Raw genomic sequence first — 15,000 nt, forward strand, 5'->3', positions numbered from 1 at the left:
ATGTCTGTCAGCCTGTCTATCCGTTTCTATGTCTGTCTGTATTTCAACTTGTCTCTACCTGTTTGTGTGTCTCTTCGTCTGTCTGTCTGTATAGCTGTCTGTCTGGCAGACTGGCTGTAGGGATTTTAGCCCATTCAATTTAACAGCCACGCTGATGTTGTACTGAAAGAAACTTCGTCTACCCAAAGTTTAATACCCCTTTCCCTCTGACAGCTAACTCGTATTATTCAGCCTTGCCGCTATGTGTCACTCGGCACAAGGAAAATATCGCCCAACGAAAGAGTTGGGGACATTGTCTACAGTAGACATCATTTACAAAAAGCCTTTCTCAAATATCCTTACAAATAACCTTACAGATCGTTTACACACCTCTTGTGTTCTAGAATGTATCTCATCACTAAATTATCATAATAAATTCATTTATTTTTCATTTATTTATTGATCTATTTATATATTTATTGCGCCATTGGGGAAACTAGAGGTCTTGTCTTAATGCTTACGAAAGTATTCTTTGATTTCTGTTGATTAAAATATATATATATATATATATATATATATATATATATATATATATATAATATATTGTTTTGGATCTCAAGATGCGGTTATGAAAATACACTTGGTGGGAAGTAAGATTTGCTTTACCTTGTCTTTATAGTGTTGTCCTTATGGAGCTTGCGTGCTCGGCTGGCAACCGCTGTTTGGGAGGTCAAACCCACGGGTTCGAGTCCTGCTTACGGTACAGAGGAGGACATCCCCTCTAGGCACTGGTCTCAAACTGCCTTTTCCTTTCGAAAGGCACTGCCTTTGTTCTGATCAAGGGATTTTCGTGACGTAGCACCGAACCTTAATCATTCACTAAATACCTAACGGTGTTATTCTTAAAAAAAATTCTTTCCTTATATAAATCTTTCCTTATATTAATCTTATATAAATCCTTGGAAGGGAAACATTTTTTTTAAGAATACCACCGTAAGAATCTTACGGTGATATTCTTAAAAAAAAAAATCCTTATATAAATCTTTGATTAATCCTTGGAAAGGAAAGATTTTTTTTTTTTTAATTCCACCGTTTGTTTCGTTTTCACTAAACAGGCCTTCTGTAGCAGGATGCAGTAGCCTGAAATGACACAAAATAATATCCACGGGTGGTACCATTGTCCAAATCCTCTGCAAGCCGCTGCATACCTTATAAAAGAAAGGCGTATTTGAGCCTAATCTTTCATTCTAGTAATCATTCCCAGCAGAATAAAATGGCCAACACATGGGATCAAACTTATAAACCCATTCACAACAATGGCTTGTTTCGCGGCTTATTTTCAGTCCAGTACCTCTGGACGTTGTGAGCACGGAAGCGATCGTTTGAAGTGATGATTAAACAACTTTATGGATATGGAAATAAAGGATGGTAAGGGACATGGAACTGCCTAGTGTAGGCCTTGTGGTCTCTTACTGTCTTCTCCGTTCATATGTTGACGGGAAGGTCCCAGACTAGGCAATGGGATTCCCGGTCGCTGATCTTCAGTCTGTGTCTCTTTTTTTCTATTCATTGGCATACCCTGATATTGTATAGGATTGTATATATTTTATATTTCGTTGCCGATAACTAGCATTTGGAACATGCATTTGGAAAGATTTGTATTTTTTTTTTCCTATTTACCACTTCGGTATGGGAATTTTTGTTAAAGCCCAGATGATTTTCTTCACCTGAGACAGATGGCGTTCTCAGTGCACCAAGAACATTTTTAGTCGAGTGTCTACCTCCTTTTCTGCATAAGGGGACGGAGAGGGGGGGTCGCCGATTTAATGAAGCGGCCTCGCTGTGGATGTGCTGTGTCTTGCGATACTGCTTCTGACTCAAGACAGTGGACAAGATGCAGGGATCCCGTCATCCAGGAGGTGCCAAGATGAGAGGGAGGGAGGAGGCTAGAGGGGAGTGGAGTGTAATAGGGATGGAATGGGTGGAAGTGGTTTTTATGCCTTTGTTTTTGGCTACCTCCCTTATAAAGGGGAAGAAAGCTTTTGGTATATGTATGTATGTATGTATGTCTTCCTCTAACCTCAGTTAGATAATGTTGACTTGATTAACACTACAGTATCTGTTGATCAAGTTACTATTGTACTACATCAGTTGTTCATTGCTATTCCTCCCCTCTACACAGTTCTAAATCCTCTTTTTTCTTCTCCTTGCAGGCCCGGGAACAACTCCTTCTACAGCAGCATCGACAGCATGCCCGACATCAGACCGAGAAGAAAATCCATCCCTCTGGTGTCCGAACTCGTAAGTACCACACTGTTGCCAACTATCTGTTCATTTCATTGTACGGGTAAATCGCGTGTCAGTATATTTAGAAATATATATATATTTTTCGAACGAATGGACATCATTGCAACGTTTAGAAGATTAACGGTGGTATTCTTAAAAAAAATCTTTCCTTATATAAATCTTGAATAAATCCTTGGAAGGGAAATATTTATAGAAGGAAAGGAAAGATTTGTTTTTAAGAATCCCACCATTAGTGACTCGGAATTCAGTGTTTGTGCCAAAACCCGTCTGTTTTTTGGCACAACAAAATATAGTGTTGTGCCTTCTCAAAAAATGAACTTTTTTTTGGGGGGGAGAAGAAGAATATTTTGCTGTTGTAGCAAGTTACAGACCATCCTATTCAGTTCACCATGGTCTTGGATCCCGTGTTGGACTCGTGATCGACAGATATTTACCTCCCTGAAGAAAGCTTAGAGCTCGTACATGACCGATCTATGGGTAATGCTGTGACCTTACACGGACACACACACCCAACTCCCCGCCCACGAGAGTTGGAGTAACGACCCACAGGACAGCGATACTGAAATTATTTCAGCCCTGGGCAGGATTCGAACTCGGACGGCCGTTGTGGCGGCTGGGAACTCTACCACTGCGCCACGAGTCAGATCCTTTGCCAGAATGGGTCTCAGTTAAAGAAGACTACATTCAGACCAAGATTTCGCTCTAAGCTGAATTATATAACAATTCGCTTACTACGTCATTCCTCATAGTGCCCCACTGTGATAAGGGAGACAAGGAAACAAGATTAACCTTGATCTAGTTTACCCTGAGGCTCGTCAGTTACAAATGATGATTTGTGCTTCTGACTCGTGTTGCCCTCATTGGCAAATTTAGAGATCAAAGTACTTTTAATCACGTGAAAAGGAGTCCTCATCTACTGAAAGGCATTTCACTGTAACCTCCATAGTATTAACCAGGTACAAAGTTAACATTTTCAACGTGGTGAGGTTTCGCAAGGGTTTCTGGTCCTCCTTTGCCATTTTATTCAGGTGAGGGAAGATGAACTCAGACCAAACCGAGGATTGAGTCGATGGAAAACGAAAATTAGCCTAATTCCTACCCGAAATTGACTGATTTAATTTGCATAGGATGAAACGGAACAAACGTCTTCAAGTTTATCACTATGTTGAAGAGGTTGGATGTGGATCCTCAAAGGCAGATTCATTTAAACGGACGCAAATATATGTATGTATACATATATATATATATATATATATATATATATATATATATATATATATATATATATATATATATATATATATATATACCATATCTTTCTCATTTTATTTTCATCGTAATAATAGGTTAGATAGGATGATATCTGTATTACATTATTATAATAACCAAGAATATGTCGTTAAATAAAAAATAAAAAGTGCATTAGCCTTCTCATTTGTTCTCGCGGAACCCTTAGGGACCTTTTGTGGAACCTTAGGGTTCCGGGGAACCCTGGCTGAGAAACGCTGCTCTGGGTTAAGATGGCCCGAAATGGAGTATTGGTCTCCGATGTCCGCCACTTGAACCACATCAACATCACAGGAAAGAAGACGGTGATCAGTGTCTGTCTCGTTCGTAAAAAAGATCGTCTGAATTAGAATCCAGAACCCGTATTAGTAGAAAGATTTTTTTTTCAAATCTGAACAATAATCGAGATTGTTTACTTAAGAATATAGGAATGAAGGAGTCTGCAAGAGACCATAAGGCCTACACTAGGCAAGTGTAAATCCATTACCGCCTCACATCCCCATCCGTAAATTTATCTAACCTTCTTAAACAGCCGATAGTTTCAGCGCTCTTTTGGAAAACAAGAGAAGATAATCCAGCAACTAGTGTATGAAGCAATGTTAAAATGTATATCTAAAAATGAGGAGTAGAAAGAAAGACCCGAAAAGGTGTTGGAGGGAGAATGTAGAGAAGCAAAAGAAAAAGAAAGGACGAAGGTATTTCCTCCATTTTTTTCTTCTTCTTCTTCTTCTTCTCGTCGGTTGCCACTCTTCTTGGCTGTCCCATATATCTCCTACCTCCTCTACATCTTCTGTTCTGCATACTTCTTGTAACAATTTCTGCCTTTAATCCGTTTTCTTCCTGCTCCATCATCTGTTCACTACGGAATTCCCCCCATAGACACTTGAGTCTTCTTCGCTTCCTCCACTACATGGAGGGTTTCTCCCCTGTCTCGTTTGCCATCAAGGGCATTGCCATCACGCCACTACCAACATCCTTCCCTGCCAACATGTCAACCCCGTTAATAGGCACCTCTCTTATACCTACCGTGACTCTGTGACTACTCCCTAACCCAAGTAACACGCAAGCTAACAACTTCCTGTACCATATCACTTACATCTTTCACTGAACTTCTGTCTCCTGTATCCTTTTCCTCTATCCCTTGCAGAATACTTGGATGTATGAACGCGTGTGTGACTCGTCTATATCTTGCAATGCCATTGTTACACTTCTTTCCTGTCCTCCATGTGTGGGAATTCGATGTGTTGCATATTGATGTTCCCTCATCCTCGTAATCACTGTCTTTATCATCACCTGTCGATATGCACATTTCTTCTTCCTTGCACTATCTACAGGTCCGTGTTTTCCTTTCTTCACCCCAAACCGTCTCTTCTTGTATATTCCGCCATAGTCTTACTTTACCATCATATTCTCAGATGGGTAGTGTTCTAATATTCCTGGATTTCAAGCAAATTACTTATCACTTATCCTGTCCTCGTCTACCTGACGTTATCGTTGTGGAATCACAAGGGAAGGAATATTGGCATGGAACTCACCACAGCCCAGAACACACGCACACACACACACACGGTCATACGAGCTCTGAGCTCTCATCTGGGAGGTTAATAACTGTCGATCACAAGTCCAGCACGTGATCCAAGACCATAGTTAATCACACAACACACACACACACACACACACACACACACACACACACACACACACACACACACACACACACACACACACACACACGGAGGTCCGGGTTCGATCCTCGCCCGGGGCTGAAATAATATCAGTATCGCAGCGCTGAGGGGTGTTACTCCAACTCTCGTGGGCGGGGAGTTGGGGGTGTGTGTGTGTGCAAGGTCATAGCATTACCCATAGATCGGACCTACGAGCTCTGAGCTCTCTTCCAGGAGGGAAATAGCTATCGATCACGAATCCAGCACGTGATCCAAAGACCGAGGTGAGTACACACACACCTACCTACCTACCTACCTACCTACCTACCTACCTACCTACCTACCTACCTACCTACCTACCTACCTACCTACCTACCTACCTACCTACCTACCTACCTCATGTTGATGAGTACGCATGCCATGACATTTCATCCATAAATCAAACGTGAGGAAGTGGGGGCTAGTCTACTGCGCATGACATTCTTTAGTGCTCAATAGGTATAATCTTGCCAGTACCAAACGTTGTTATTATATTTCTCCTCGCGTACATATATCATCCCTTTACTTATTTTCTTCCCACCTCGTGTCCCTGTTTAATAGCGAGTCAAAATATGACAAAAGTTTATGAGTTCTACAAAATAATTACGAGTAAACATAATGGGCATAATATAGCGTGGCAACTGAGATTCTTCCCGCCCTTTCCGAGCGAAGCCACGCTATCGACAAATGGGCTGATCACGTGACTAAACGTCACACGCCTGAGAGTTTGACCAGATTTCATAATACACTCGAGTCCGTAAAGAGGATATTTTTTATTTGTTTATTCGTCTATATATCTCCTCATCTATCTATTGAAATTTTTTTATCTATTTACAAATCTGTTTATTTATTGCTTTTAGAAAGAACAATATAATATTGAAAGTTTAAAAGAAGGCAAAATTATTTTATGGATGTGTGTGGTAAGAAAAATTAACTGTACCGATTGATTAATTCAAATCGATATTCACACAAGAACGAGCCACGACCCTGAAGAGGGAGATAGACTAGCAGAAGGAATAAAAAGAGGGATGAAGTGAAAAAGAGTTAAAAAAAAAAAAAAGAGGAACACCATTAGAGAGAGTTATGGAACCGGATGATGAGTGTGATTGGGTGTTGAAGGACTGTACCGAAGAATTTCTGTGCCCAAAAAATCACATAAAATTGTCAAAAATGTCCCTTCTGACTGGGAAGATCTTCAGCCAGACAGAAACTGGCTAACATGGAGCAGGATTGTCTGGTTAGGTCAGGTCAAGTCAGAGAATGATTGGTGAGGTTAGATGAGCACACAGGTTATGAAATGGTGGAAGGAATGTAATTTTATGCTTCTGGGCACCGAGAGGGACAAGGCCAAAGAGACCCAGGAGAGGATGGAAGGATGGAATCAGAGGAGCAATAGAAACGAGAGGAGAGACAATGTAGACGATAGAAGATGAAGAAGAGAGGTACAGAGATCAAACCCAATGGAGAAAATTTGCGAGACAGGGCTACTGTCCTACCTGGAGTAGGGTGAGAAGGTGAGGATTGGGATGATAGGTGGCAATGGACATGGAACTGCCCAGTGCAGGACTATGGTCTGTTGCAGTCTCCTTCATTCTTGCGTTCTTGTGTTCCAGCAAGTTTGTGTGTTTCATGGTGAGCTTCAAAAGCGCTGCAGTACCACGTTGGTCTTAAACAGAGTAGTAATGTTAACACAGGGCTGGAAATTCATTTACGTACACAATGGGTGAACTGTTGTTTTACACAACGAGCTTTTGTGATTTTTTTTGCACCCCCCGTGCCTTCCTTCACGTTGCTGGAATGAAACAGGAACACTTTATTCTAGGCGTCCCAATTAACTCCACGAAGGCCGACAAGAAAAAGAAGCTGTCTCGTTTTTTTGGTCCCCTTTTCCTCTTTTTTTCCCCAGACGAGTTTTTACCGCGGTGAATTAGAACCCATGCATTTCTGGCAAAAAAAGAAAAGAAAAAAAGGGTCTGATGGTATGTAGGCTCAGGTGCTGTCGCGTCTGTTTGGCTTGGCAAAAAGTAAAGTAGGTCGATTTAACCCCACTCGTCCATGCAGCCAGAAAATATATCCAGTTGTCATTTTCAACCACTGAAATAGATATGCTACGTACAGTAGAACAACAACCTGATTTATACTGGAGTATTTTTTTTTTTTGAGTCCTAATGGTCATCATCACTAATGGCCAATTCCACAGGCTTTGGAGCACAATACACAGATGACAGGTGCCACCCTAGTAGACCAACTTAATAAGTGTGCTCGTTACACTTCACATAAATGACGCACTTTCCTTTCTGGTACTCCGTTTCAACCTTTCCTGATCCTTCACGGCTGTATTTGTTCCTGTTTTTTTTTTTTTTTTTTTTTTTTCGTGTGGAGCTGCCTCGTTGCTGTTTTATTTATTATTTTTATTTTATTTATTTATTTATTCATTTATTTATTGTATTATTTTTTTTGCCCAGTTCCTTTTCTCCCACAGTTTGCCTGATAGTCTCGATTCATTTAATCTTACAGTACCTTTCAGCTCGTGGTTTTTTTTTTTTTTTTTTTTTTTTTTATTTTTTTTTTTTTTTTTTTTTTTTTTTTTTTTGCTCTGCCTCTCCATGTTCTTGACTTTCTTGTGGTTGTTTAGTCTCTCCACTGTAACGTGTTTCTACTTTCCTCCTCTCTGATTTCTGACTCTTGTTCTCCTGTTTACCTTTTCCAGTATATTTCGTGTCGTGTCAACCTTCTTCGGTTTTTCCTTCAGACTTCGTCATCCTTTCTTCTTTCACGGTTCGATCTAAGTTATTTTTGAGAGGTGACATGAACTGCCGCACCACACCTTTCTCCTTTTCGTACTTCTCTTTTCTCACTCCTCTTTTTTCTCCTCTTTCTCCTCCCCCTGTTCTTCCTCTCTCTTCCTCACCTCCTCCCCTTCTCACTTTTCTCCTCTCATTTCTTTTCTCTTCCCCCTCCTCCTCCTCCTGTTCCTCCGCTTGCTCCTCCTCCTCCACTTTCTCTTCTTTCTCCTTCTATCCATCCTCTTTCTCCTCCCCCTTTTCTTCCTCTCTCTTCCTCAACTCCTCCCCTTCTCACTTTTCTTCTCTCATCTCTTTTCTCTTCCCACCTCCTCCTCCTCCTCTTCCTCCTCTTGCTCCTCCTCCTCCACTTTCTCTTCTTTCTCCTACTATCCATCCTCTTTCTCCTCCCCCTCTTCTTCCTCTCTCTTCCCCACCTCCTCCCCTTCTCTTCTTTCTCCTCTCATCCCCTTTCTCTTCCCCCTCCTGTTCCTCCTCTTGCTCCTCCTCCTCCACTTTCTCTTCTTTCTCCTTCTATCCATCCTCTTTCCTCCTCCTCTCCTCATTTACCTCCTCCTTCTATTCCTCCTCCTCCTCCTCCTCCATTTTCTCTTCTTTCTCCTTCTATCCATCCTTCTCCCTCATCCTCTCCTCATTTACCTCCTCCTCCTTTTTCTCTTCCATCCTTCTTTTCTCCTTTAATTTCTCTTCCTACCTATCCTCCTGCTCTTCTCCTACTTCACCTCCTCTTGCTCCTTATCCTCTTTTCCCCCCTCTCTTCCTCCTCTTCTTCTTTCTCTCCTCTTCTTGTCATTCTTTTTCCCCTTTTCCTTTTCATACTTTCCTTTCACCTCACCCTCTTCCTCCTCCCTCTTTCCTCTTCTTTCCCTTCCTCCTCTCCTCCCTCTTTCCTCTTCTTTCCCTTCCTCCTCTCCTCCCTCTTCTCTTCATCCTCTTCTCCTCCCTCTTCTCTTCATCCTCCTCTTTTTTCATATCCTTCTAGCCACCCTCCTGCTCTTCCTCTTTTGCCATCTTCCTGTCTCCCCTTCTTTGGTCTCGACCGTGGGAGATCAGGCTGACAGTGTGGCTTGCCGGAGGAGCGTTTTATAAGCAAAGGCGAAAGCCTGTTGTGGTCTGGCTGAATGCTGTTGGGTTTATTTCCTGCAACTGTGTTTAGCCGTGCTGACACCTGACGTCTCGCTATAGGCCCCAGAGGCAGATATTGGCTGTTTTGGCTCGTCAGCTACTGCCAGGCTGATGACAGAGGATTTGGGACGATGAGTTCATCTGGTTACGGTTTTCACTCTTCCCTCATTACTGTAGATTCCTTTTACTATGTTCCTTACCTATCGTGTATATTCTTCTTTGACCTTTCGTTGCATCTGGTACTTATATATATATATATATATATATATATATATATATATATATATATGTGTGTGTGTGTTTGTGTGTCTGTGTGTGTGTGTGTGTGTGTGTGTCTGTGAAGAAATCATTTGAACACGTGATTCTAATTATGCAAAAAAAAAAAAAATAACAAATGAGACGAGGCGCTTTCGTCTATTTAGACGAAATAGACGAAAGCGCTTGGTCTCATTTCTGTTATTTTCCTTGTGGTTTTTGGCATATATGTATATATATATATATATATATATATATATATATATATATACATATACATATATACACATATGTATTTCTTTTTTCTTTTTTGTATTCTTACCTTTCCAACCCGGTTTCTCCTTTTGTTACTTCCATTTTCGAATATTCGTCTTTCACCCTTAATTTCTCCAATATATTTTCTCATGAGCGTATAACTCTTCTCTAGGTTTATAGAGGATTTCTTTTACTTGACCTTCCAGTTCCTCCTCTGTGGTTTTATTTGATAAAGTGCCCTTGTCCTTTTTCGCCCGTTTTACTGTCTTTTTAGTATCAACCACACTAGACGCTGAATTTTGTATTCCCAAGCCACATCTTAGCCTCACACACGTAGCTTTGATGTCATTGGCTTGTCTTCTTTAGTTGACACCAAAGACGAATCTGCTCGTGATACGTTTGAAGAAACTATTTCTTCTTCGGCACTTGATTGTTAGTATTAAAGTGGAATTTATTAAAGTGGAATTTTGAATTCTATACAACTGGAAAAGCTTCTATTGACGAAGGTGAACAAGTGGATTTGCTTGTTTGTTCATAGTTAATTGTCACGAAGTTTTTATGTATATTTTTTCAGTAAATACCAGGACTGAACTCTTGGAAGTATCGTGGTACCTGATACCTCCACTGTGCCTTTGCTGCCCAGAGCCCTTTCCTGAGCCTTAATGTCCCTCGATTTTCATGTGCCCCCCATTACTCGATCCCATTATCATACCTGGGCTACCTGTTGCCCATTACCTTTCACCCCATCTTTGTGTCCATCCTCGTGGGCTTTGCTCTTTGCCTTGTCTCTCTGCCTTGGTCGTTCTTCGTCGTTTTTTTTTTTTTTTTTTTTTTTTTTTTTTGTCACTTTTGTCAAGCCTTCACACATGGCGATTTCCAATACGTTGCCGTACCTTGTGTTGTTTTACAACCAATCCCTCGTTTATTGTCACAGTATCTATCTCTCTCTCTCTCTCTCTCTCTCTCTCTCTCTCTCTCTCCTTCCTTCTCTCTCTCTCTCTCCTTCTCTCTCCTTCCTTCTCTCTCTCTCTCTCTCTCTCTCTCTCTCTCTCTCTCTCTCTCTCTCTCTCTCTCTCTCTCTCTCTCTCTCTCCCCTTCTCTCTCTCTCTCTCTCTCTCTCTCTCTCTCTCTCTCTCTCTCTCCCTTCTCTCTCTCTCTCTCTCTCTCCTTCTCTCTCTTCCTTCTCTCTCTCTCTCTCTCTCTCTCTCTCTCTCTCTCTCTCTCTCTCTCTCTCTCTCTCTCTCTCTCTCTCTCTCTCTCTCTCTCTCTCTCTCTCTCTCTCTCTCTCTCTCTCTCTCTCTCTCTCGGCCACTCCCTCCACATTCCGCTAGGTGCTCCTTCGTGTTGCTTGGCAGAGTCTTCTTTCTCTTCTTTCCACCCTCGGTCGCAACTCAGGTTTCCAGTCCGTCGAACTTGAGGAAGCAATTATCTATATCAATTGATATACAGTAAACATCATCGCCATTTCTTGTACATCGTACCACCTATAGTACCCCGAGCACGCTTCAGTCCACTTTTAGGTACCATTCACACGCGTCCAACCCTTGATAGCTCTATTTCATACATTTTATTCACGTATCCTTTCCCATTGTTATGTCTTCTTACCTCCATAAAGTCTAACCTTAATATATGAAAAATTCACTTCATTCAAGAACATGTGTGTACATTCTCCATACGTTTTTAATTTTACGATATCATTCCACTTGTTCCATACATTCTTTGGCCTGCAAAAGAACTCCCTGAACCTATCCTCAGAGACCCTTCTATCCAGTCCATAAGGTCTCCCTTCCGCTCAATTAACCTTTCCGGCCACCCTTGTGAACCCTTCTTCCTGTCATACGATTCACTTTAACCCCTTCAGTGCGGAAACGCAAATGAGCAGATTTTGTACAGGCTCTTGGTGCCAAGCGCGTCTACTCCGGACAAAATGAGATCTGCTTCTTTTTCTCAAAAGCATCGTTTTACGAGAGCCAGAACAAGATCTGGTCGTGGCGTCACTGAATTGAAGCCAATGGTACATTAAATTCGGCGACGTTATGTGCTGAGGCGGCCTATGGGTTTTATACACTGAGCGGCGTCATTTAAAGTGGTGTTTTATTCAATCTTCTGGGGTTGTGGATGGTATTCTACCTTGAATGAAGTATTTTTCGGACGAGACTTACGTAGACGGGATTCTTCCAGCACGGATGATTTGCCATGTTATATGATCATTGATAACAGAAGTCCATAAAATGTTGATGCTGAAGAGATTAGCCCCATCCTACATTGCATATCCGTACAGTAAACAGTACATGTGCTTCTGACCACATACAGTTACGTGCAAAAGTCTTGGCCCACACTTTGGATTTTCCTGCACAATTTTGAAGTTTGTTGCTTCATATATGCTTTGTTACAAAGCATTTCGTTGGTATTTTCAAGTACATATGTGTAGTGCAGAGCGAAAAAAATTATTTTTGCATTATGAAATCCATCGGATGCTTTCAAAGTTGACTGCAACTATATTGGAATTGAATTGACTACATAAGGTACAATGACATCGCCCCGTTCACCTCTGTTGTATATGACCCTCGTATAACCATAGTTTCATCACTTCCTCCTTATCCTGTCAGTTTCACATATGAGTAACTCAACCTTACTCCTATCCAGTAGGTGCTTGGTGTTATACTGGAGTGTCATATACGCTATAGTAGTGGCATTGTTTGAACGTGACCTTGTTGCATCCCTTACACGGAATCTTGTAGACACCAGCCTTGATGTCCCATTTTTTCATCATATAATGCAAAAGAAAGGTATAGAAACCAATGGACAACCGTCAAGAAAGGCGGAAAAGAGAACAAAAATACATACACACATATACGTATGTATGTATTTTTGTCAATTTTTTCATCACATAGTGCAAAAGAAAGGTATAGAAACCAATGGACAACCGTCAAGAAAGGCGGAAAAGAGAACAAAAATGGAATGATATAAAATGATGCACAACGTCATCGTTGCACCACTGATCTCCGACGCCGCCGCAACGCTTGGTTGGGCGCCCATGGTTATCACCATGGATGTTGTATGCCAAACCAGCGAAACAATGAAAAAATGGCGAAGATGTTCCTATCTCCTTGCAAGACAAATCTACGCCCTGGAAGCTTGAAGCCATTATTTCTCGTCTAACTATTATCTAATGAGAAAATATATTCGCCTCTACTCAAAGTACGAAAGGACCGCGGATCGGTTCCCAACAACTATCGAGTAAGGCCACCTCATCTAGATGCACGAACCTTGGGTGCAAAGGTGGCGCCTTCGGCCGTAGTTAAGCACTTTCCGGCAAGGCTGACAACGATTTGTTATGCAGAGGGCATTAGTATACGTCGTACACCTTTGCACATTTACAGCGAGTATTTATGTCTGCGCCCATTCATTTGCTTTCACGAATAAGCTCTCTCTCTCTCCCATCTCTCTCTCTCTCTCTCTCTCTCTCTCTCTCTCTCTCTCTCTCTCTCTCTCTCTCTCTCTCGTCTCTCTTTCTCTCCCTCCCTCTCTCTCTCTCACTACCGTCTATCTCTCTCTCTCTCTCTCTCTCTCTCTCTCTCTCTTAATTTCTCGTCTCTCTCTCTCTTTCTCTCTCTCTGTCTCTACTCTCTCACTCTCTCCTGTCTCACTACCGTCTCTCTGCCTCTCTCTCTTCTCTCTCTCTCTCGCTCTCTCCCTCGCTCTCTCTCTCTCTCTCTCTCTCTCTCTCTCTCTCTCTCTCTCTCTCTCTCTCTCTCTCTCTCTCTCTCTCCCCCCCCCTCTCTCTCTCTCTCTCTCTCTCTCTCTCTCTCTCTCTCTCTCTCTCTGTCTGTCTGTCTGTCTTTCTGTCTCCATTTACCCTCGTCTTATCCAGCTTTTCCCTCCCATCTCTCCTTTTCCTCTCCCGTGCACTTATCCCCCGCCCCTCATTTTTCCCTTCCTACTCCCCTCTTCTCCTTATCTTTTCCCGGCCCATCCCTATTCCTCCCCTCCCCTTCCCTTTCCCTCCTCCGTCTCTTCTGCCCTTCCCTTTTCCCATTTTTTCCCTTCCTTCTTCTGCCGCTCTTAAATCTCTTCTTCGCTATCTCTACGATTCCACCTCTTGGGTGTGATATCATTCCCGAAAAGGAAATCGCTAGCTATTCCTTCCCACTCCTGCTCCCCAGGCGTCTTGTGATGCTTAAGAGGACACGGGGGGTGGGGTGTTGGTGTAGAACGGTTTCCTGGAATAGGGAAGGATCCACTCAACCTAAAGAAATGTCCTCTTTTTCTTCTTCTTCTTCTTCTTCTTCTTCTTCTTCTTCTTCTTCTTCTTCTTCTTCTTCTTCTTCTTCTTCTTCTTCTTCTTCTTCTTCTTCTTCTTCATCTTCTTTTCTTCCACTTTTTCTTCTTCTTCCTCTTCTTCATCCTTTTCTTCTTCTTCTCTTTTTTCTTCTTCCTCTTCTGCTTCTTTTTCTTTTTCTTTTTCATCCTCTTTCTTCTTCTTCATCCTCTTCTTCTTCTTCTTCTTCTTCATCATTCTCATCCTTTTATTCCTTCTTTTTTCTTCTTCCTCTTCTTCCACGTCTTTTTCTTTTTCGTCTTCTTTTTCTTATTCCCCTATTTTTCTTTTTCTTCATCCTCTTCTTTCTCATCTTCTTCTTCTGCTTCTTCTTCTCATTCTTCTTCTTCTTTCTTTTCTGCTTCTTTCGCTTCTTCACCCTCTTCTTCTTTTTATCTCTCCCTCCTCCTTCTCATCCTCCTCCTTTTCATTCTCATCCTCCTCTTCGTCCTCTATGATCTTAAGAATATGTTACGTACCTTCGCACGTGTGGAGCGAAAACTAAGATGAAACAAGAATTCATATTTGTACGAAAACTTGAATGTTGACAGTGGTTGCATTAATTACAGCAACTTCGTCACCATAAAATTTGAAAGAAAATGTTATCAGTGTTTTTATATGTTAATAATGAAAGACCAGTGTAGTATTACATCGACAGAGTGATATCAAAGCCCACTGTTGGACGAAAATGAAAACAAGAGATACTAAGATTTCTGTGCGTTACGACCGATAGCCACTGTCATTTTTAGCAGACATACTGATAATAGCTGCAGTGAGCGACTTTGATGCACTGAACTCCGAGTGTCCCAATTTTCAGTACCGACAGTGGGTCCTATGTTGTGAAATTGTAAAAAAAATTTGTTTAGATTAAGATGTCATATAACTTTAGAAAACTTTGTTTTCTGTCTTCTACGATCTGCAAACGAATAGTTTGCTTTATTTACTTGTGTTTTTATGACGTAGC

General features: G+C 41.6%; 1 protein-coding gene across 3 annotated transcripts in view; it reads left to right on the forward strand.

Annotated features, from left to right (window-relative positions):
* Positions 1 to 2,198: 2,198 nt before the first annotated feature.
* unc-13 overlaps positions 2,199 to 15,000 on the forward strand; it is a 136,438-nt gene continuing 123,636 nt past the window's right edge. For all 3 annotated transcript variants that reach the window (XM_076192939.1, XM_076192940.1, XM_076192941.1), the window contains exon 1: positions 2,199 to 2,280. In XM_076192939.1, the coding sequence (XP_076049054.1) occupies positions 2,230 to 2,280 (51 nt within the window). In that variant the 5' untranslated portion in view covers positions 2,199 to 2,229. The remainder of the gene's footprint in view (positions 2,281 to 15,000) is intronic.

The sequence above is a fragment of the Oratosquilla oratoria genome, chromosome 11, assembly GCF_046742065.1.
Source record: "Oratosquilla oratoria isolate Oo_2021 chromosome 11, ASM4674206v1, whole genome shotgun sequence".
Classification (NCBI taxonomy): domain Eukaryota; kingdom Metazoa; phylum Arthropoda; class Malacostraca; order Stomatopoda; family Squillidae; genus Oratosquilla; species Oratosquilla oratoria.